Source organism: Cyprinodon variegatus, unplaced genomic scaffold, assembly GCF_000732505.1.
Source record: "Cyprinodon variegatus isolate N-32 unplaced genomic scaffold, C_variegatus-1.0 Scaffold748, whole genome shotgun sequence".
Taxonomy (NCBI): Eukaryota; Metazoa; Chordata; class Actinopteri; order Cyprinodontiformes; family Cyprinodontidae; genus Cyprinodon; species Cyprinodon variegatus.
Window position 1 is genome coordinate 1 of NW_015151201.1, and position 23,107 is coordinate 23,107.

The following is a 23,107-nucleotide window of genomic DNA, read 5'->3' on the forward strand; positions in this document are numbered from 1 at the left end:
AATCCATTCCAAAGTTTTGGAGCTGCAACAGAAAACGCTCGATCCCCTCTGAGCTTAAGCCTTACTTTAGGCACTGTCAGGAGCACCAGATCAGCTGACCTGAGAGATCGGCCACAGATATAAATGGTATTAGTTGAGCTGTGGTACTGTAGTTTGATGGACAAAACCTAAGTGGCTTACTCCATTTTCAGAGTCTTGATGGTTGGAAAACAGCTTTAAAAAAGAAAAGGAAAAAACACAAGTTCTACTATTAGTACAATGATGTCTCCTAGAATGATGTTTAAAGTTCTGTCCACCTCGCCTCCAACTCTGACTTGCTTTTCTGTCTCTGCTGTAGGAAAGCGTCCCCCACAGCATAACACTGCCATATATGTCAGTGGATATGTAGTCTCTAGGGTGATGTTTTGTGTTTCTCCCTGACGCAAAGCAACAGGCTGATTCTGAGATGTGAATCTCTGCAGTTTCTCAGGATTTAACACAGAATGCATCATTCTGTTGGCAAATCAAACAACCATAAAAATGCATCTGTGATTTTAATCTATCTGAATACACAATGATTGTTAAATATATCTATATTGTGGTTTAAAAAGCATATTTGTGTTAATGACAAAAATATTTCCCTCCCTCAGATGAATCCAAACCCAAACCCAAGTAAGTGTTCAGCTTTTCTCAATTCCAATGTCTGACTTCCCATTTCCATCCGAATACGTTCATTAAAAACACACTCTTGCCTTCTGCAGGTTTATGACAAACATAGCGGCCCCCAAGATGCCCGATGGGGAAAAAGTGGACTTTGATGTTAGTTAATCTCTTTCATATTATACTCTGTTTAATCTTATTAGATCTTCTAATGGCCTTTGTTCCATTTCTGCTGTCAGGACATCTACAGAAAGCGACAGGAGAAAGATCTGGCTGAGCTGCAGGCCTTGATTGAGGCTCACTTTGTCCAGAGGAAGAAAGAGGAAGAGGAGCTCATCGCCCTTGTTAACAGAATCGTGAGCGTTTCTGATTTAGAGGAGTTCAGTTTATCTGACGAGACTCTAAAATAAGCTGTGAATGTAAATGTTTTGTGTGTTTGTGGTGGATTTTTAAGGAGAAACGTCGTACTGAGAGAGCCGAGCAGCAGAGAATCAGGGCAGAGAGGGAGAAGGAGAGGCAGGCCAGACTTGCTGTAAGGTTTACTGTATATGCATATGTTCTCACCTTATCTTTTGCTCTGATAGTACCTAACCGTATGAAGATTTCTTATTTCCTTCCTGCAGGAGGAGAAGGAGCGCAAGGAGCAAGAGGAACAACGTAAAAAGCAGGATGATGATGCCAAGAAGAAGAAAGCCCTCTCAAACATGAGTCAGCAGTACGGCTCTGGACAAAAGGTCTACATTTGGGCTTTAATTGGTTTATTCTCCAACATCTAGTCCTAAATGAAGATAGAGACCTACAAAAACCACTGCAGTCTTAATAGAAATGCATAGATCCTAACTTTAACAATATCTCCTGTCACATTAAATGTCTCCTAATCCAAAAAATTGAAGGCATGGAAAGTAAAAAGCCCCAGAGTATAAAACTTAATCAGTAAATAAGTCGTTTCTTATTTGAAAAACAAAAAACATTGAAACTCTTGAAAGGAAAATGTTTAATAATTTCAAAAAATATGGATTTTTTTTTATTTATATATCTGATACGTCAAGACAGTGCAGTGTTGGCATATGGTGAATATCTTGATGAGCCTAACCAGAGTCAGTGGGCGGGGCTTATGCTGCTATAGACAAAGCTGATTGGTCTGCAGTTGAGTACCTGTACAGGTTCCTAAATTAATTTCTACAAACCAAAATCAACGTGTAATTTATTAGATCGACTGCTGCAAAAACACTAAATAATCAAATACTGAGGTTATTAGTAATGATTTTAGCACATAATAAATTTTAGGGTTAAACTCTGCATTTCAACGTTTTATTATCTTTTAGTTAAAAGCTATCTTCAGATTTATTTCAAATATATATTCTATCCATACATACATTTATCCATCATTCCACTTCCACGTCGCAGTGGGGTTGGTACCTATCTTCAGCATTGGTGGAAAAAGGGTATCACATTTGTTTTTATTTGTTAAGTATATCATAATTTATGTAAAAAAAAATAAAGCAAGGTTTCTTTTATTTTTATTAAACCCAGCCATTATTATTCTGTCTAAATTTGCAATACCTGTATATGTGTTTTAATCCCCAGTACATTGTAAGTAATTAACAAAAGGAAACCCACTTGTTTGCTTTTCATCTGATAAACAGAGTGACACCAGGAAAGGAGGGAAGAAGCAAACTGAGAGGGAGAAGAAGAAGAAGATCCTGGCTGAGCGCAGGAAGCCTCTCACTGTTGATCATATGAATGAGGACAAACTTAAGTATGGCTCAAGCTCCCATAACATCGGTCTAGTTCTAATACCAATGGAGATCCTGATGTTAAACGTCATTTTGATGAGACTTGTCTGTGTTTAGGGAGAAGGCCAAGGAGCTGTGGGATTCGCTCAGAGGCTTGGAGTCTGAGAAGTTTGATCTCAGTGAGAAACTTAGAAGACAGAAATATGATGTAAGTCTGGATAATCAAAGGTATCTTCTTCACATTTTAGTCACAATTCAAGGTATTGCTTATGTGTCAAAGTCAGGTAATATTGAGGCTATTCTAGCCTCGAAAAGAAACCCCCTTTCTTTACCTTAATGATTTTCTGCACCCTGTGGATATTTAACGTTTCCTTCTTTGCAGATTAATCAGCTTCTCTGCCGAGTTCAAGACCACCAGAGGTGAGTTCAACTAAATAAATAGACAGGCTTTCAGTTTTAGTGCATTGACTCAGTAGGGAGAATCTCATTAACAACTAAATGTTTGCTTTTAATCAAAAACTGGTGCCAAACTACTTGGTACTCCTGCTGTTGATACTTTGTAGAACTTCATAGACGAGTCTCTGCACCTTTTGCTCCACCTCTCGGTGTTACCCCTCATATTTTCTGTGATCTAGCTCCTAAGACAGAGGCAGTCTTGAAAGAAGGCTAATTCTGTGTCAATTCAGTATCATTTATCCACATTTAGATAATTAAGGAACTGACAGTCACAAATATTTTAGTATTCCTAAGACGTTAAGATTCCAGCCAGTCTTAACAAGGTTTACCACTGGATGTGAAGTTGGAAAAAAAACAGACCCACAGCATGACTGATCTGCCAGTAAATATAGCAGTGAAGATGAGGTTTCTATCTATATATATTTTAATCCAGTCCATCTGAAAGGTTTTTCAGAAAAAAAGCTGAACCTTATCTGATCGAAGCATTTGGTTCCAGTCCTTGTAGCGTTTAGGTTTGTTATGTTTTGTCAGGAAAGATTTTGACTGTAACTGGAAGAAAATAGATTACAATTCTATCTGGACTTTTATAAATTACTGCTATAACAGTCTCCTTTATAACAATGTAATAAACAAAGCTTTAATTTGTGTTTGCAATTATCCAAATGCAGTAAATACTAAAAATATATATTCTGAACCTTTTTAAACATTTCCAAATTGCCAGTCTGGATGAAAGCCCACAGGGGATCATTTTCTCCATTTGGAAAAAGATACCAAAGTTGAGGATTTGAGTTTAAACACCAACAGAATGTTTATCTGTACGATGGAGAGAAATAATCTATTGCATTTAAGAAGTTTGACCCAACATAAAATATGACATTACCCGGTAAAATCAAAAGAAAGAGGGCATGTTAAAGGATTAATATCATAAAGGCAAAACAATACATACTTATGTTTTCATCTCAGCCATGACAGAAAATCCAGTCTGGCTTAACACTGATTAAAATGAGTGCTTTTACTATAACATGATACAAACTAAATACTCCCAGCATAATGATGTTCTGAGTGCTTAAAGATTTTCCCTGCATGTTTCAGTGCCAAAGGCCGCGGTAAGGGCAAGATGGGCGGACGGCTGAGGTAAAGCTGCAGCGAGAGCGAATCCAGGAATCCCAGTAGATGAACTGATCAAATACTTGGGGTTCTGTTTATTTTCTTGTTGTCTTGGGAGTAAATGTCAACCATCATGAAATCAAAAGAATAAATAAGTCACTTCATCCACTCTGATGTCTCTCTATAAACCATTAATATCTCATTTGTCCAACATTGTCAGAATAATACTTAAAGAAAAAAAGTGATCATCAAATGTTTTTGTTTCTATGTTCTACAAAAATAACATTATTAACCAACAAATGAATGTAAAATGAAAGAAGAATATTATGGCAACTTCTAATAAAGAAAAGATTGATATCTTTATTACTGTTTAATGATTTATAGCTTTTATTTCAATCTAAAATAATAGCAGATGTTTTTAAGCAAGGCTCCACACAGTGGTGACATAACATTATACATATTTCTGCTTTTAATTACCTTTAAGAAAATATCATTTGGGACTGCAATAATACCATCCCCTATTAATAGACAGTCCTCGCTGTTCTGTACATCATAATTTTATACTGGTAATACATTTTTCCATGTCAGTGCATTTCCAAGTGGCCAGATAGCTGAGATGCAGCATCAGGAGACGGATGCTTTGTAGCTAGGAGGCTGAAGACGGTTGCTGCTCACCACATGTGGGTCTCTCTAATCTCTGCAATCACCTGGCTGGCTTTCTGCAAAGCCTGGAGAACAAGACAGAAGGTGTAAGGCAAAGGATTACTGCTGACATTCAATGAAAACCCAAACATTCAATCACTGAGAAGAATTTTGAAATTAGTAACTATATTTATCAATATAGTGTAAATTGCTGCATCTCTGTTCCACAGCATCAGGGATTTAAATTGGATCTTCATAAAGCTTGTCAGCACAGAAGACTCATTAAGTGTTAAGATTTTCCATAAAGACAGCTGCTTTGACTTTTGACTTCATTAAACCTGGTAGAACAACACCAGCAGATGACATGTCAGCCACAAAAACTTCAGTGACTTTAGATCTCAAGTGCTTGGACTCCAGAACCCTACAAAATAATTAATTTACTTTTACATGATAAGAAGACTTTGGACCTGTAGGCAGCTCTTTAATGATACCTTTGAAAAAAAAAAACATACTAAGCTTTTCATCCCTGGGGGATCAGGTACTATTCCTGAAATGTACATTTAGTGTCACTGAATCAGTGGCCGTGACTTTGGTTTTAGCACTTTGTAGCGACATGTAGAGAATGTGTCACCTTTAACATGTCGGCGGCCTCGTTACGTCTCTGAGCCATGTCCTCAGACTCTGTCAGCAGGTCGTTCAGCAGGGCCGTCTTATATAACTGACCCACCAGCTCGCTCTGCAGGCAGTCCTTCACGTGGTTCACCAGGAAGTGCATCACTGCCTTTGGTACACTGAGTTCAGATAATAACACACCTCAGGAAGTAAGTATAAATGTCAGTTTTTGGCACCAATTTATTTTGGAAAGAGGGTAAATATAATAAACAAAAAATACAACTCTGTACCTGTCTTGGATATTCTTCCGAACAATCAGGAAGTATGACTTGATGAGTCTCTCGATGACCTCACAGTCTCTTTGTTCACGAGCAGATAGCTTTCTGGATACTGGTACCGGCTGGTGACAGAAGAAATTAAATTAGCTTCTTCAACCTGGAGCTGAGCTTAACCGAAAAAAGGTTTAAATAAAATAACAAAACAACGTGTGTTTAAAAGGTGAAATAAATTGCAACCTGCTTGCAGACACAATGAGACTGCCCCCAAGTGATAGCAGTGTGCAACAACATAAATCAGATCAGCAGATCAGAATCTTGGTTATAATTGTACACAAGGTGAATCATGAACCTTTCTTTTGATTCCATTAGAGCTTTTTTCACAAGATAAAAAAAGAAACTAATATTTAAGAAAGAACAAACATTTCTTACAGCAGATTCGCCCATTTAAGGTTGCTTCTTAATCAGCAATGATATAAGCATTCATATTTCATGCTATAAAAATACGTATTTAAAAAAAAAAAAAAAAATGTCAATGTATTTTAATCAGACCACTTACAACATCCAGCAGGTTGACAGCATGACCCCTCATGGGGCTTGCTGAGGGCAGAGGTTGGAGTGTTGTCCTGTCACCTGGTAGAAAGTCCTCTCCTTTCTTTAACATGCCCCTCCAGCTGCCTGTCCCACCGTCTCCTTGCTCTGTAACAGGGACGCTACTCGCTGCTGCCTAGTATAAGAACACAGAAGAGAAGAACTTTTTTTAAGGAATTAAAGTCTCACTTAAATTTTGGGGTAGGGAAAATAATAGATTATGATCAAACTCTAGCATGCAATAAGTTCTCCTAAAAAAATCTACTCAAAATATACTAGCAGAAAAACCCAACAAGATAGACTGTATATGAAGAAGCAAGAGTCAAGCCTTTACTATTCTAGCCAATATGTTTCCCCGTCATTTCCATGCATTCTGACATTCTGATTGTTGATTAAATGACAGAACTAAGGATGTCTTGCAAACTTTAAGGTAACTTAACTTCTTGCCAAGTTACAACTTTAAAACATTGGATTTGGATTTTATGTTGTAAAGAAAACAAAAAGAAAACATTATGGTTTTAATTAATTAATAAAATTTCGACAACTTTTTTAGTCTTTTACTTAAAACACTTTTGATCGGTCTTTCTTTTTCCAGCGTTTTTTTGTCATTACACTGTCGCAAGTACAGTGCAACGAAATTCACTCTCTGCATTTAACCCTCCCCTTGGGGAGCAGTGGGCTGCCATTTGCGGTGCCCGGGGAGCAGTGTGAGGTTAACGGTCTTTTGCTCAGGGACCCAGAGTGGCAGTCTCTGGGAGTGGGTTTTGACTCACAACCTCAGGATTCCAAGCTCTATGCTCTAACCACTAGGCCGCCACTCTTCCAGTTCCCATTCTCTCGGCTCTGTTTCTTAAAAAAGAAAAGGATCTCTGCAGCTCCAATCTTAGTTTTCTGACAATATTTTGCCGGTAGGCTAGAAAGTTTACTCCATCTGACTATATGAGCCTCTCCTGCTTGCAGTCTCTCCTACATGACTTGTGGCAAAATTGAAACTATGGCTGCAAAAATTATTTGCCAATTTAGTAATCGATTAATCGTTATCTGGAGTATAGAGACAGTAAAACATGCCTTTAGCTGACAGAGCAACCCACTTAGAGCAGTAGCTATACCAAAAATGTAAACGTAAATATGTAAATATTTAGCATTGAAGATTAAAAAAAAAATTTCTTTCCATCTGTCAATGTGCTCCATCAAGAACTTCTCCAGCGGAAAAGTTTTAATTTCACCTTAATTTAATAAAAAGTCTTCTTTAAGAAACCTTTGGCTATCTGAATATTAATCAGTGAATCGAAAAAATAATCAACAGATTAATAGATTTAGCCAGAATTGTGGTGTGTAACACCAACAGCAGTCCTTTCACTGATTTTCCATTACTCCTCCAGAAGCCTCATACTTATTTCTCTGATTAACGTGCTGCTTCCCCACACGCCGTAAGAGTCTAAAGGTTAGAGTTTTTTTTTTACAAAACATAATGCTGCATTTCACGTCTTTCCTCCTGACATATTCTGTGTAATTCTTGTGTTTTGGTGATGTAAAAGGTAAAGTAAAATATAAGTTTTCCAAAAATGCTTTTAAGCATTTAGGGAATCACTGTGTTACGCTTTCACATAGAGGCAAACCCTATTTTCACCGTTCATTTTAGCTGTACTGGATTTCAATAAAAGACATCAAAATTGACTGAAGGAGTGATGACAAATGCACTCCATGCTTTTTCTTTTTAATCTGCTAATAATTGAGCAAATAATATATTTTTTCTACCATATACTAGCCAAAATGTTGAAAAAAGAATACAATAAGAACCAGATCATCACATGAGTGGGAGAGAATCTACAGGTGCATAAAAAGCAGGCAACGAGCGCAGATGAGTAGTGAGCACTCATGCCTGTTACATAATATTATTATTATTGAATCTACACTCATAAAGAATGGAAAACATTTACATAATGCAGGTGGAGAGGAGAGTATGTGGCATGATTTAAATCAAACTGCTTGCATTAGTATTTATTACGCACCTGCCCCGGCAGAATTCTGACTTCATATTAAAACCTCTTCTAAAACCCAATGCACTCAATACCTAAATTCACTATCGACTATTAGTAATGGCTGCATGCATTTGAAAACAAAGCTTATAAGTTAGAGGAAGCCAGATGCAGAGTTTGCAGATAGCAACAGAAAGTGAGAGACCTTAACTGCCTCACCATCCAAACAGAATGCCCAGAAGGGCTTTTAAAGGACTAAAATTAAACAAGGAGCAGAAAAGAGTGAATAGAAACACAAGCTGAAGCTAAAAACAGCTGTTTATGAGGTACAGAAGCTGAATTGTTTAAAATATTACTATAGATTTAAATTCAGAAACTGTTAAAAGCTTCAGTAAAAGAACGGTAAACTGCATAAATGACAGTCTTGTTGAGGCTTTAGAAAGTAAAACAGCAGCAGTGAGAATCTCACAAAAGCAGAGGCTACCTTATCTCTGGGTACGGAGGGGGGCAAGTCTCTCATTCTGCTGCGTCTCTGCTCCTAAAAGAGGTTATGACATTACAAAAAAATGAAGCAACGCCATGCTTTCAACAGCGTTAAGGATTAAATGAACAAAAGACAAATTTTTACATCTATATTATTGTTCATGAGGCCAATGGCATCTGCAAAGTCAGGGTGTTTGGTGTTGATGTAGGCCAGCTCAATGGCAACCAGGTTATGAACCTGCAGAGAAGCAGAATACAGAAATCAATCTGATCGGATTTTAAATGTTCAACAGAAAGATAACTGGCGTTAGCTAAAGCAACGCTCTAACCATATCATTTGTGACTGGAAGTCTCCTTCTGAGGAGGGAGGTGACCACCTCCACTATGGCATCATGAAGTTTTGGAAACCTCAATAACTCCTGCAGAAAGAAAAGCCGGGATATTTAGCATCAATGTTTGCTTTGTTGGGTTTTTTTCTGCTCATGAGTATCTCTCACCTGAGTGCTGTAATTACTGCAGTGTTGGATGATTCTCTGCATCTCTTCATGAACCAACTCGACACAGCGCAGACTGGGTTCCTCCAGCCGTTTGATTTGTCGCTTTACCAGCAGCTCAAACGAAACCTCCGGCACGAACAAGGCAGGCCTTGGGCCCTGTCAGTGAAATCCAAACTGTAATCCATCCTAAAGCTACCAGGTAGGATAAGGACTTACAGAAAAATGTAGAGTAACTAACCGTTGCATTTCTGATTGCCGTCAGCACGTCGATGGTCGTCAGGCCACCCAGAGGATCCACAGACTCTAAAGTACGGCCGAACGTCTCGTGGAAAATATAACAGATTCTTGCTCCACCACATCTGAAAAAAAAAAAACATTTTCAAATGTTAAAAAGCAGTAAAACATGTATTCAGTTAAATGTCTAAAGTCACAGAGGATACAGCTCAGAGACCTGTGCAACTTACAGCTCTGCTGTCTCAATATATTTGGCTGTGCCTTCTATAGTGTTACAATACTCTGCAGCAAACTTGGTGATGAGCTGCAGCAAGGTGGAGCTCTTTTCCTCAACAGGTTCCCCGTAGCTGTTCAGTAAGGACTGGTACTGGGCCGCAAGCACGTTGATCCTGGTCTTCAGCTCAGGAAGACAATCTCTGATGTGATGCATCAACAACCTGTGGTGATCAAACACAAAGTCTGGTCAGTTTATATAGCAGCAAAATAATAACAAAGCAAACTGTTTATCATCAAAATGTAGAAGTCAAGTTAAATCAGAGAAACGTTTGCAACACTTAGGATTGGCATTCCCCCTCATTTTACCCCTTTAAAGATGTAGTTTAAAATTATTTTGATTCATACAGTTCTAAATGAATTAATTTCGATTGGATCTGTTTTTAAAATAATGAAAGTGGTTCAACTGTGTTTCAGAATACTCATGTATTTTACTTTTTCTTGTCACATTAAACACAAAGTGCAAACTTGTAAATCAGACAGTTTAAGCTTGAGATGTGAACTAATATGTCTCATAAGTGCAAGCTTGTTTGGGAAAAGTAAGGCCAAAGTCGTGACACAGCGAGGACACAGCAGACATGCATGAGCTGCATTATCTTCAATGCACAAACCATATTTGCAGCGTTGTCTGTAACAACTACAGGGTGTTTGCTGGTCAGCCCCCATTTGTTAATGTCTTCAGTCAACCTACTAGCTATAGTTGCAGCTGTCTGGCTTGAAGTCATCTTGAGTGTATCTTTCCAGCTCATTTGAATGTGAACGCCACGCGCATAACTATAAAAATAATCGATCTCGTTCCCTAGACATCGATTCTGCAAAAATGTAAAGTAATCGATTCAAAATCGATTAAATCGTTTTTTTTTTTTACCCATCCCTAGTCACAACTTAAATCGAAACAAAATAAGGAATAGTTTGTTGTTTGTGCAGTCATCTGTTCTTTTTTGCTTTACAAAGAACAAGGCATGTTGTGAACTTGTGATAGGCTAATATGCTTATTTATTTCCCAGCAGAGCAGCTGACCTGTGACTGCGATGTTTACTGTGTTCACCAGTTACAGCCTGGGGAAACAAACTGTTTTTATAGCTGCTTTCTTCCAAAAATAACTGTGCAACCTCTTGATGAGGGGTTAGATCAGCTGTAATGATTCTCTCTGAAAGCCTTATCTGTTGATAACAGTTTGATCCAGCTCTGTTGTGTAGATGAGCATAAAACAAAGATAATCAGCATCTTTTCTAAAGATTGCACATCTGGAGTTTCCATAGGAGGTTCAGTCTCTGAGGGCTTTCTTCAGAACCATGTCTATGTATATCTAAAAACCTGAGGTCCACAAAACGATGGTCATATGGTGGAAATGATTTACAGTTGAAACTGAGTTTGTTTGTTTTTTTCCTCCATATAAGTGATCAGCTAGAAGTACTGCTTAGATAGGATTGTTGCTTTTATGGCTTGTTGCTTTTATGGCAGTCTTTAGGTCATCTGTTATTCTTTACATTACATGTTATTTGAAATGATTGTACTGTTGCCCATCAGGGTAATCTGTCCCGATGCTGAAATACTATAATTTATACCTGTTTAATGTTCTAGCCAGATATCTGGTTCCGTTTCTGTTTGCAAGAGACGGATACTTCTTCTGTAGGAAGGCATGTTCATCGCGAATGGAATCGGCCACTGTTTTCTTCTGATTTATGTCCAACTGACTCCTGAGAAAATGCAGACAGATAAACAGCCATCAGGGTGTGTCGATTTTTTTTACAATTACTGCCTGCATTAGAGCTCTATATGTAAGCATGATCTGCTTTATTGATACCTGTTCACTATTCCAATAATGCCCAGTTTGACAGGAATGACTCTGCCCATGAGAACATCCATGGCGTCAGTGCCAGCATCCATAAGGTCCAGCTTGGTCACAACAGCTAGGGTCCTCCTTCCTAAATGTTAAAAACACAAATATAATAAATAAAGGATAATCACATATCAAAACAGACAGGGAGAGAAAAAAAAAAAAAGAAAAAGTGTCATTTACCATCTGGGTCAACCTCCCGGGCAACCTTTAGAGCCTCCGACGTTGCCATGTCAGTGTTGGCAGCGGTCACAGCCAGGATTATGGAGTTGGGGTTTGAGATGTATTTGAGAATCAGCTCCCTGATCTGGATCTCTATGTCATTAGGTTGGTCGCCTACTGGTACCTATTTACAGAAATAAATGTCAGTTTGAAACCATAAAATAGTTTAGAAAACCCTTTAAGACATAAGTTAAGATTATTTAACCAGCCATAATTATGTGTAAATTGCCACAATAAAATTGCAGAGGGTTATTTTTATTAAGAAAACCTAACTGTTAAAAATGATTCTACAAAGGTTTTGGAATAATATAATTTATAAATTCCAATGACTTTATTAGCAGGTCTAAAGTTCTCCATATCCAAGTCCAGACATGCTGGAATGTTGCGTGATGCAGAAACCCAAGAGCCATAAACCATCATATCATATTTTTGACTTTAAGCCATTTCTAAATAGAAGAAAAAAATAAGGAGCACAATATGTAAATTATTGCAGAAAAAAAAATTCTATAATTTTTTTTTTTACTAATATTATTTTTGTAGTTTACATTAATCTGGTCATTTGGAGCCAAAATCAAAGTTGAGATAAACTTTGATTTTGATCATAGCTCTTATTTTTTTCCACAGCATGAAGATTTTCCCTTATCAACTCATAATAAAGAACTGAGACTATTTGCATAGCGGAGCAGGCCATGGATAGTTGTGGTACTGCAATAGACATTGTTTTCCAAGCACCATGCATAAAACACACTACTAATACACTCTTCCCTAGTATTAAAAATCTCCAGAGACAGCAGCAAATCCATAATTCTGCTGCTTGGGTCCTGATCAGAGTGGGGAAATGTAAATTTCTAATAGTCAATCTATACTCAATCCATGATGAGAGATCAGGTGTTTTCTGCTGCTGCCATCAGAGTGAAGAACTCTGAAAGCCTCACTGCAAAGGGTTGGTTTAAAATATGATCTTAGAACTGTCTTTAACAAAATATATGTGTTTAGTTTGCAAATGACTATTGTGAATTTATGCACTTCTTTTTTGTTTTTTTAACCAAAACTTTGACTTCTGTTTGTTTTGGAGTGTCTTTCACTAGTTATCCATCTTGTGTGATTACATTGTCACCTTGGAATATAAAAGAAATGTGTTGTTCGTTCAATCTTGTCACAGACGCTGTGGGTGAGGCCAGTGAAACTATGCTTGAACACAGGAAGGGCTTGTTCAACTCAATTGTTTCCAACAACCAAATATTTTACATGTGATTGTTGATACTCCAAGAACATAATCATACATGCCATCATACATATTTGTTTATTAATCATTTCTGCAGCATAATTGATACTATTTTTTAATAAATGCGGACTAATAAGACAAGATTAACAACATCTTGTCAAATGAAACCACTTAACTTAAAGGTTATTCAAAGACATTTTAGGAATATGAGGTGAAGATTCTCATTCATTCAGGTCATAGTCATTCCAAAAAAAGAAAATTAAAAACAATCCACTGGACTTTTTTTCAAAGTTTGAAGATGTTTTGCTTCCCATTCAGGAAGCTTTTTCAATTCAAAATGTCAGGAATAGCATCGAGTTTGAGGTTTTATACAGTAGCCCATCAGTCCAGTGGATTGTTTTTAAGTTTCTTTTTTTGGAAGGGCATTTAAGGAAGTTCAACACTGCATAAAAATTACATGTCTGAGATTTTGGAAGCAAAACCGAAACTTGTCTTACTTTCGTGATGCCAGGAAGGTCCACCAATGTGAGGTTTACGACATTTGGAGAGAAGATTTTTAAGTGAATGGGTTCGTCACTAATACCCTGGAACAAAAACACAAAGATTTAAGATCTTTAAACTAAATTTTCCAAGTAACGTTACCTTTTTTTCCCCCACCAAGCATACCTTGTTATTACCCGTGATTCTTTCTGTCTCTGCTTCAATTTCCTTCCTGATCTCCTCGAAGTCTGCATAAATCTGAAAGTAAAATTTGATCAAATGACATCAAGAAAGGTTGACCAGGCAAGATCCATACAAGTAGTCTTTAACTAACAGAAGAGCAAAAGGAGCAAAAATAAGATCTAGATATTGAAAAAAACATCTTTACTAGAGTCACATTGAAAATCACTGTTAGTAATCATAAAATAAATGTACTATCTCGCCCAAAGTATTTGACAAGCAGCTAAGAAGAACCCTAGCTCTCATCACAGCAAAAACTTTCAATAGATCCTCCTATAGTTAGTTGTTAAGTAGATTTGTATATTTTGGGTAAAAATGTGTACATTAATATCCAGCAGAGGATTGACTTAAACTTTAAGTCTAAAAATCCACGGAGCAATATTGGTGAATTCTACCTTGTTTTTGGTGTGTAGAAATTTCCCCCACTCCTCTCCTTCGATACCTGCAGAGATACAAAGATGTAAACAGATGTTTTCATGAAAACATGGCTGCTGCTATGGCAACAGTCCCCTTGTGAATTTCTCCTGGGAGAAGTTTTTTCTAACAGTAAAACAGGATGGAAAAACTATATTAAACTTGGACATCATCAAAGTTTACAAAAACAAAAACGGTTGACTCAATGGTACCAAAAATAATACTGCCAAAAGGGGAAAGATGAATAAGTGAAAGTCCATAAAGTTCAATAGTGATGTCAGATAAAATGTACGACATTTCTAACAATTGCTTTAAAATAAATGTAACTAACGCAGTTAATAATTTACACCATACTTTTTTAAAGTTTATCTGAGCGATTAAGATACTTCAATGTGTTAAACACTCAATTTCTGAGGTACAAATATCTGACATAAAGGTTTAATTTTTAGCTACTTGTCACTACATTTACATACAGTGGGTAATGGAGTAAGATATATGAATAAAATAAAAAAATAGTGTGGTCTAATAAAATAAATTAGACCACACTATGGTATGAGTGTAAAAAAAAAAAAATAACAAAAAAAACATAAAAACAACAGCTGTTCATTCTCAACCTCTATTGTAAATCTACTGTGTTCAAATAAGAATAAATTAGAGCTTTCCAGTAACCTACTATGGGTCTGCCATCAAACCAAGGGAGAACATTTCAAAAAGTTTGGTATGGAGGAGGATCTGTGATGCTGTGGGTTCTTCTACCTAATAGAGTGAATGTCATCAAAAAGTTTTGAAATGAGAGGAAATTTTAAATTAAAAACATGTCAGTGTCTGCCAGAAAACTAAACAACAGATATAAGATTTCTGCAGGATAATGATGCAAAACAAATGGCTAAATTAAGAAAGAAATGGTTTCACCAGAGATAAAAAACAAAAACAGATTTCATCCAAGCAGTGAGGTTTCCAAAAATATCAATGCTCAAACTCTGCATCCGGATACAAACACTAATTCAGAATGGTATTAAAAATAAAGACATCTGTTGTTTGAGCGTCTCTGGTTTTAATAATCTTTGAATCCTGGATTATTTGCACATTACCAATTACCTTAAAACACTACCAAAGTGTGTACTAATGAGGTTTACTTTGCATTTATTTGCAGATTTATTTAACTATCATCTGTGATTCTGTTGAGAAAGCAAATTTGATGTTGAGATTGAAAAAAGTGAATTTTACATTGTAATGAAATTATGCCTTTCACAGTTTGTGATTTTTTTTTTTATTGAATTACAATATATTTTCCTGGATATGAATATCTAGATTAAAGTTTTATTATCGTGAAAACCCTACAAAGTTGTAAATAAAGTGATCGTAGGAGTGGCCATAAATAAACTTTTTTAAAGCAGTTATGGCCGAAAAGTTGGACTTTCTTCCCCACTAGAAATAAACTTATATTAAAGTTTTAAAAAATGTATTTTTACAGTATTAGATTATTTTCCAATAAAGGTTTAATAAAGGACTTGTTTTTTGTCTAAAATAGCAATAATTACGGGATGGAGTCAATGGACAATGTGATTTATCCTTATGTAATGTTCGAAATTGTTACATTTATGCCTCTAAATGATTAAGAATGTGTTAAAAAAATGTTTTTAATTTGACAAAAATCAACTGCATTCCTCTCTATTTCTTACTCCCACTAACACAGATCCACCTGAACAGAGCAAACGAGGACACATAACTGGGCAACTTAAAAAAAGCTATAAAAATACAAGGGAGGATGAAGCAAAGAGGGGGAAGGGAAGCTGAGCAAATGGTTTGGGTTCACAGGTGGAGGTGGAATATAAAAGCAGACAAACAAGGAAAACAAAGAAGGAGACCTTTGGTAAGGCGGCCATTTTTCTTGGGTGCTGTGGTTAAAGAAAGACAAAAATATTAGCCTTGCTAAGTGTGGCATCTGTATGTTAGTGAAACAATGCAGCATCACTTAGAGGCAGCTGCCAAAGGAAGAGGAGAGCATTTCATCGTTAAAATAGCCTTTTTGCAGTTAAGGAAAAATCAAAGCCACATATCAACTTAAAGAGAAAGAAGATCAAGAGCATATATTGAGCTTACTGCATTATTACTATTTTAAGGCACCTTTTAATAAGTGAATTCAAACCAATTCAAGTCGACCATGCAATGCTACAGAAAAAGAGGAAGATGTGACTTTGATGTTACCATTCTCCTCATTGGTTTTCCTGCGATCCTCTGCATCAATGTGTACCAGCTGCAGGATGAGGGGCCGGCGTGTGACAATGCCAGTACCGCGTGGTAGGATGTCCCTGCCCACCAGGCTCTCTAAAACAGAACTCTTCCCACTGCTCTGTAGAAAACAGCAATAACATTATAAACAACAGTAAGCAACTGCATTAATATCTAGCTACTGTAACACACTAATCCTTCTTTAACGGGAAAAACCAGTCACATCATGATGCATACAAAGAAAGACTATTGGTTACACCTACAAATGTATTTAATATGTTCAAATCTTTTAGACCAGCTAATGTGGACATTCCAGTTAACTTTGCAGAGAGGAAGTAAAGCTAAAAATGAATATATTACTTATTAAGGGATTTCCAAAAGGACCATTCATTAAGGGTTGAACTAGCAGGTAATAAAGTATATCTGGCAGTGCATACCAGAAAATCACTGGAGAAATCAGCACCAGTAGAAGGGTGGAGTTACCCTGAACTGTTCCAGCAGGTTTGTGACAATGTCTCTTTACTGAAATTGATTGCTTGTTGGTTTCTCTTGATATGGTAAGTCCATTATAAGGCTGTTGCCATAAAAAGGCTTAACTTTAAGACTATAAGAGGTTTCAAATATGCCTGAATTTTTCAGAATTATTTTAAAGATATAATCAAGTTAAATCTTAAATTTGGATGCTCATTTATGTATAGCTTCTAGTGTCATGCTTTCCTTTGCATTTGTGCCAATGAGGTTACTTTAATTTCTTAAGCTGGCTATGGACTAGTTGCCATCATGCTGCTTCATAAGTACAAATCTATTGTTACAGACACACCACTAAATCACCCACATCCCCTTTTTTTCTGCTTTTCCATCACATAAGGAACCCTTAAGAGACACAAATCTGTCAACCGAGCACACAAATTTTAAGTCTAATAATTAGAAAAGGTTTAAAACCACTGCATAAATGCCCAAATAAGTTTTTTTTTATTCCCCTCCATTTAAAACATTTACCTCTATTTAAATAACTTACAGAATGTGTTATAATCCTGAAAGAAAAACAAAAACCGAATCAGCATGGCTGATCTAAAAATAAAATTGTCTCTGTCCAGGAGAAGTCTGATTAGTGCATCTATGTCTAAAATGCTGTGAAGCAGCTGATGCTTTTCTAAGGTATTTGTCCTCATGTATTGAAGATTACTTAAAAACTTGCTAAATAATTGTTCTTCTAAAATAGGTTTACCAAGATCAACAATGTTTTTTAATTTACTCTGCACAATGACAATAGAGCTTCTTTTATTTACTCCATGAAATATGTGTGTAAAGATAAAACTAGGTTTGTTTTTCTCCCCTAACAAAAGGCTTTTTATGAAGTGCTAAAATCCTGTATACTTTAGTTTGCTGCCAATGTAAGTTAGGTAATCTACTTGTTAAAGCACTTAAATCAATGACAAAAAAAACTTAAATATAAGCTTCTAACTTATAGAACCATGGCCTTTTTATTTAGTAGGAAATATGAAATGAAACAGCATTCCAGGTGATGTTCTTTACAGAAAACTTATCTCTAAAGGCCAAGCAAAACAAAAACCTTTTAACTGTCCTTTCCCCTAATGCCTTCGTTCTCCTTGACAGCCCAGATAAAGGCCAAACTGTCTGAGACAGACACATCCTATTAGCTGACCAGAGGGTAAATCTCTTAGACAAAACCAGCCACTTTAAACCAATTAAGCTCCAATGTTTACAACTGATAATGCTAACTTTTAAAGAGTAAAGAAAGGTTTTAAATAAATGTAGGCTAAATCGCATTGATTTTTTTCAACGACAAAATACAAAAGTACAATTAGATGTAGAACAAAAACAAGATTTAACAAAATACCTACTTCTTTTACTGATATTTTAATTGTATTAAGTTATATTTCATGAAATGTACCCAATGCAAAAATAATCTTTAAAGCCCATGAAAAAATATTAAGAGAAAAGGAACTATAGTTTAAATGTTTAAGGTTGTCATAACGTAGATACTGTTGAAGTCAGCTGTCAAAAAACTTATAAATAGCAGAGCTATGAAGCTAATGCTAACTTAGCTCCAGTTGTAATTATTCAAATTAAAGATAAAAATTACAGTGTACGGTCCAGTGGGTGTGTTTTTAATAATGTGTTTGGCTAAAGCTAGATGGAAAACTGCAATAAGAATAACAAATATTTAGTTTAAACAGGGTAAAAACAACTTGCTAGCATTTAAGAACAAGAGACGTTTCTCACCTGGGTTCCCACAACAACTATCTGGGGCAGCTGAATGATGTCCGCACCGACTGTGTTAAACACATCCTGAAGTTTATTAATGACAGGAATGAGGGCCTCCATTAGAGCCGACGTCAGTACCTAAATGTCCTCGACAGAACTTTAGTCTTCGTTAAAGCACGCGGGGACAAAGTCATTCAACGTCCCCTCGGCTAAAGCTACTTTGGAGTCCTGACTTTCGAGCCGTCAACTGCGCAGTTTGCCGCAGTTGCATTGTGGGAGTTGAAGTTCGAGACGGCTGAACGCCGACAGCTGTCGTCACACGTAGGCCACTGTTCATTTCTATGGTAACGGTAAGCATGGATCAAAATATTTAGGTAAATCTGTGAACACCGTGTTGATTGCGATAAAACAACTATACATGAGACAACACGGAATCATGATTGTATTGATTTTAGCAAACAGGACTTTGAGTATACATATAATAAAAAAAATATTTAAATAATTCCATTCAAAACATTTTATAAGATGAATATATATATATACAAAGTAAATAATTTCCAGTGGACATTTATGTGTAACTGTGCTGTTTTTTTGTTTTTTTTTGTACAGATTTTTATTAGATTAAATAACGCAAATAAAATAATCTACATACAAAAATATTAACTAAGAAGTACGTCCACATAGCATATAGTATATGTGCTTAGTAATTGGCATGGGCTCCTTTTGCACACATTACTGTACATCTATAATGATGCATCAGTGCATCATTAACCTCTGGCTCTAATGAAGTGTTAGAAAGCACGGCTTTTCTGTTTAATGTAAGGACCTGACCTGGTCTCTCATCGTCCACCGATAGTCACTAAATGAGGGTCACGTGACCCTGAGTATGTTCGTGGGGAAATTAAATAGATCATTCCATGTTCATTAAAGTCAGTGTAATTTGAAATCAGGATCTTAACAAATCTTGCCAACAGAGGGAAGCCTGAAGCACTCTAACTGGGGAAACTTTCATTAATTTTGGACTGGATGAAAAGCAAAACGGAGCAGGTGACATGGCTTCCTCAGTCATCAGTGCATCAGCTTCAAACTAGACCACCATTCACTTTTAGTCCTGTTCATATCTAGGTCTCTTTTATTCCCTGGGACCCTGATTTTTTAATTAAATGCACATTTACTTTCATCTGAAGCGGACTTTGAACTACAGTTCCTCACTCTGTGTTATATCATAAATACTTATATCGTAATTTTAGGGATAAACCAATATGAAGATCTGGGCCATTATTACTGAGTTTTAACATCAATATTGCCATTATGACCAATACTATACAGCATGTAAAACCAACCATAATGCTGACATTACTTCCCAGCTTCAGTTAAACACCTACAATTATTTGCTGCATGCAATCATTGTAACATCACCAAAAAAACAACCCACAATCCAACCTGTTTTCCTTACCCTCCCGGAACAAAATCATCAACCATATAGCAAAACATATTGGTAAATATTAGCCCAGTTTTACAAATTTGACTGGTGCAATAAGGTTTAAAAAGGTCTAACATCATATACGTTGTGCATCTCATACTCGTTTTTTTTTTTACTTGTTTGAATATCATTACTAGTAAAGCAGGCATCCCCAAAGTCGTTCCTCGAGGGCCACAGTTCTGCAGGTTTTAGAGGTTTCCCTGTCCAGCACAGCTTTTGCTGAACTGCAGTCATCAGAATCAGCTGAGCTAAATCAGAGAAACCTCTAAAATCTGCAGGACAGTGGCCCTCGAGGGCCGACTTTGGGGATGCCTGTAGTAAAGTTATAGCGCTGTTCCAAATGCCAACACAAGGGTTCAGACAGAAAGACCTAATGCATGAGATTTACAGACTGGAATAAAACATAGTTGGGAGTGTTGGAGAGTGGTGAGAACTACCTGCTTTGTATGTTTTTTTTGCATCATTATGCCTTCTTTTTGAGTATCCATTATTGAACACCAGACCTTGGGTCTACCACTTTAACATAAGGAAGGTCCCAGTTAAAGCTTCTTTCATATCCTTGACATTACTGTGAGGCAGATCCAGAAGCACCATCTCCAACTGGTCCATGCCTTGTGGATTTCCCCCAAACATGGGAATGTTTCATAATCCTCTCAATCTGTGGTTCTGCCTGTTGCTTGTATATCTTCTGCTTTCACATTTAACTTTAAACTGGCAGCCATGATTGACCTTTCAATGGCAAACCCTACTTGCAGATGGTATAAACTCAGTATTCTTCTAAGCCACATTTGTCTAAGGAGCTGAATTCTAGTTAAGTAGCTGGAAGTCCACCAAATGTGTAATAAATCTATAGGATATGAGTTTCATTTTTTAAATTAATGATGTAATGGAATTAACTGACTTAATGAAGTCCACATCTCCCACCTCTAATACAATCTGCATATTTTCAGTCTTTAATAAACAATTAAAACTTTTTTTGTTACAATTTACTTAAAGTGCCTTTTTAATATTTTACAAGGTAAAATATGGAAAACATATCCAACACAGTGGCACAGTAGAAGTTGAAACAATCAGAGATAAAAGCACCAACATAACCTACAGGTGAAGCTTACCAGACCCCTGTGGGTTTATTAGCTAGTGTTTGTTAAGTCAGTTCAGCTGTATAGCTTATACTCAAGAGCTCCGATAGAAAGCCACTGGAATTCATATTCAATTTTCCAAAACCTCTGTGAATCACAAAGATAATACAAGAGGCTTTTTTTAAAGAACGTCAGGCATGAATTCCTGTTGTCTAGTACTCCAGCACTTATTTTTAGAGTGCATTGTGTTCTAAAATTTAACACAAACACACATATATCTATGATACTAGTTTTTTCTGTTTAACAGATAGTCTAATAACTTTGCAAAAAGTGCTCCGGTAGTGGGTTGACCACAAACATTTGAAAAGAAAGGACACTATCATCATACAGCCTAGGAGTGTTTCAGAACAGTGGAGAACAAACATTGAAACAAAGATGCAGAGGATGCTAGGTTACTGTGATCCCTGCTTTCATCAGAAAACCCTAAACTAATTCTGCAAATGTTCGTAAATTGTGATGTGACCTATGAATTTATGACTGTTAATGAGCAACAAGTTAAAAAAAAAGAAGAAAAAAAATGGCTTTCAGCTTATATAAAGAGAAATTATAACTCCCTAACACTCAATTACAATAAAGCTTATTTCAATTTAGAGGAATGCTCTCTAAAGTCATTGTTTGCTTGCAAACTACGTTCTTCTCAATAATCCTGACAATGCAGATTTCTGTAGTTTTCTTGTGTTGTTTTAAGCTAGAAATCCCTTTAGGATGCAGTGCAGTCTGTGTAAGTGGTCACCATGTTTCCTCTGCGCTGTGTTACAGTTCGGCAGTGTTGCTTCGTCGCACCGTGAAACCTGCCCTCAGTCTGTTTGCTATGTCTATCAAAAGTAAACATTCTATCCATGTCGTCAAACATGTCGTCGAGCATCCCAGCCCCGAAGCCACCCTGGAAGTGTCTCTTGTTTCTGTTGTGGGACCTGGAGTGTTCTTCAAAGTGTCTTCTGTGGCGAGAATGTCTGTTTTGGCTGTAGATGTTAAAGTCCTTAAACATGTCATCGAAGTTGAAGGTGAAAGGCTGGTGGCTTCCAGGTTTTTGCGTCTCCCCAGTGAAGTATGCGTTGTCACCAAACTGATCGTATTTTCTTCTTCTGCCCTCGTCGGACAAAACCTCATAAGCTGCAAACACAGAGAGACGATTTAGTTAAAGAGGACGAGGAAATCTAGATTACTAGAGAGGACATCATGCTTCTGTAATACTAACAGGATTATAAACTGTTTTTGGCAAATTTTATTACATTTAATTCAATTCACTTCTCCCAAAAGACAAATTTAGTTTTGGTACTGCCCATCCAAGAAAAAACGTCTGACAGTGGAATAAATTAGACCAACATTACATTTCTACCCTGTAGCATTAAAACAACACAAATCAGAAACATAAACACTTAGCCAAGTAGGATATTGCAAAACAAGGGGAAACAAAAATTTACTGGAATAGAAAATTACTGTGGTTAATGGTAAAAATAATTCAGTAAAAATGCGATATTGTAAAGATTTGGCAAATCAGAGATGTCTTTTGTTAAATATGAAAAATAAGGTGTTATTTCTGTTGCAGTATTATTTCATAATTAAATCAGTATTGCATATCTGCAGTATAGAAGAACATTTTGAAACATAATTTCTCTAAATTACTACTTATGTAGGATTCAATGCCGTAAAACAAAGATTAAAACAATCGTTAATGATTTAACAGCTCCTTTAACTGTGAATCGTGGCCACTTCACTAGATGTGTGACCGGTTGGTTAAACGCTGCCTTCTGTAACCCCGAGAAACTTCTCTGGTGTGAGTAAGATTACAATTTCTGTCAAAATCTATTATCAGGTGTCATCGTTATTTAATAATAGGGCTAAAACAAAGAATTATTTTGCTTGCTTTTTTTTTATCTCGCTTTTTTTTCTTTCAATTGATTGATTATTAACAGCATAGCCAAAGATTCTTTAAAGAAGACTTTTCTCTAAATTAAACCAGGTGAAACTCAAACTTTTCCACTTGAGGAGTTCTGGATAGAGGATACTGACAGACGAAAACTTTTAATCTTAAATGCAAAATGTTTATATACGGAAGAGGATTAGGGCCACTGAAAA

The 23,107-nt window shown here is 36.5% G+C and overlaps 3 protein-coding genes across 4 annotated transcripts in view; 1 reads left to right on the top strand and 2 right to left on the bottom strand.

The window, feature by feature from the left end:
• The first annotated feature begins 559 nt into the window (after positions 1 to 559).
• LOC107098111 (troponin T, cardiac muscle isoforms-like) lies at positions 560 to 4,101 on the top strand. The gene is made up of 9 exons (XM_015395581.1): positions 560 to 651; positions 741 to 798; positions 879 to 995; positions 1,094 to 1,171; positions 1,263 to 1,373; positions 2,286 to 2,398; positions 2,493 to 2,583; positions 2,758 to 2,795; positions 3,924 to 4,101. Exons 2-9 carry the CDS (start codon positions 745 to 747, stop codon positions 3,967 to 3,969), a joined length of 648 nt encoding a protein of 215 aa, XP_015251067.1. The 5' UTR covers positions 560 to 651; positions 741 to 744; the 3' UTR covers positions 3,970 to 4,101.
• A 215-nt stretch (positions 4,102 to 4,316) lies between these two features.
• Positions 4,317 to 18,643, bottom strand: LOC107098109 (dynamin-1-like protein). Of its 2 annotated transcripts, XM_015395579.1 has the most exons (19): positions 18,425 to 18,643; positions 16,154 to 16,298; positions 15,814 to 15,843; positions 13,927 to 13,973; positions 13,478 to 13,549; positions 13,309 to 13,395; positions 11,548 to 11,710; positions 11,332 to 11,452; positions 11,093 to 11,224; positions 9,482 to 9,688; positions 9,256 to 9,376; positions 9,018 to 9,173; positions 8,850 to 8,939; positions 8,666 to 8,758; positions 8,522 to 8,575; positions 6,027 to 6,194; positions 5,483 to 5,592; positions 5,212 to 5,371; positions 4,317 to 4,666 (listed from the first exon to the last, which is right to left on the bottom strand). In XM_015395579.1, exons 1-19 carry the CDS (start codon positions 18,524 to 18,526, stop codon positions 4,610 to 4,612), a joined length of 2,115 nt encoding a protein of 704 aa, XP_015251065.1. In that variant the 5' UTR covers positions 18,527 to 18,643; the 3' UTR covers positions 4,317 to 4,609. The 2 variants fall into 2 exon arrangements, with proteins under 2 accessions (XP_015251065.1, XP_015251064.1); XM_015395578.1 differs by lacking the exon at positions 15,814 to 15,843 and having other exon boundaries at positions 4,319 to 4,666.
• A 2,356-nt stretch (positions 18,644 to 20,999) lies between these two features.
• LOC107098112 (dnaJ homolog subfamily B member 9-like) overlaps positions 21,000 to 23,107 on the bottom strand; it is a 3,821-nt gene continuing 1,713 nt past the window's right edge. The window contains exon 3 of the mRNA XM_015395582.1: positions 21,000 to 22,141. Within this exon, the coding sequence (XP_015251068.1) occupies positions 21,729 to 22,141 (413 nt within the window). The 3' untranslated portion in view covers positions 21,000 to 21,728. The remainder of the gene's footprint in view (positions 22,142 to 23,107) is intronic.

Coding starts and splice junctions, on each gene's coding strand:
- LOC107098111 (XM_015395581.1), top strand. CDS start 745: ATGACAAACATAGCGGCCCCCAAGATGCCCGATGGGGAAAAAGTGGAC. Junction 799..878: donor GGGAAAAAGTGGACTTTGAT/GTTAGTTAATCT, acceptor TTCTGCTGTCAG/GACATCTACAGAAAGCGACA. Junction 2,584..2,757: donor TTAGAAGACAGAAATATGAT/GTAAGTCTGGAT, acceptor CCTTCTTTGCAG/ATTAATCAGCTTCTCTGCCG.
- LOC107098109 (XM_015395579.1), bottom strand. CDS start 18,526: ATGGAGGCCCTCATTCCTGTCATTAATAAACTTCAGGATGTGTTTAAC. Junction 11,225..11,331: donor ATTATTGGAATAGTGAACAG/GTATCAATAAAG, acceptor GCATTTTCTCAG/GAGTCAGTTGGACATAAATC. Junction 9,377..9,481: donor TATATTGAGACAGCAGAGCT/GTAAGTTGCACA, acceptor TTTTTTTTTCAG/ATGTGGTGGAGCAAGAATCT.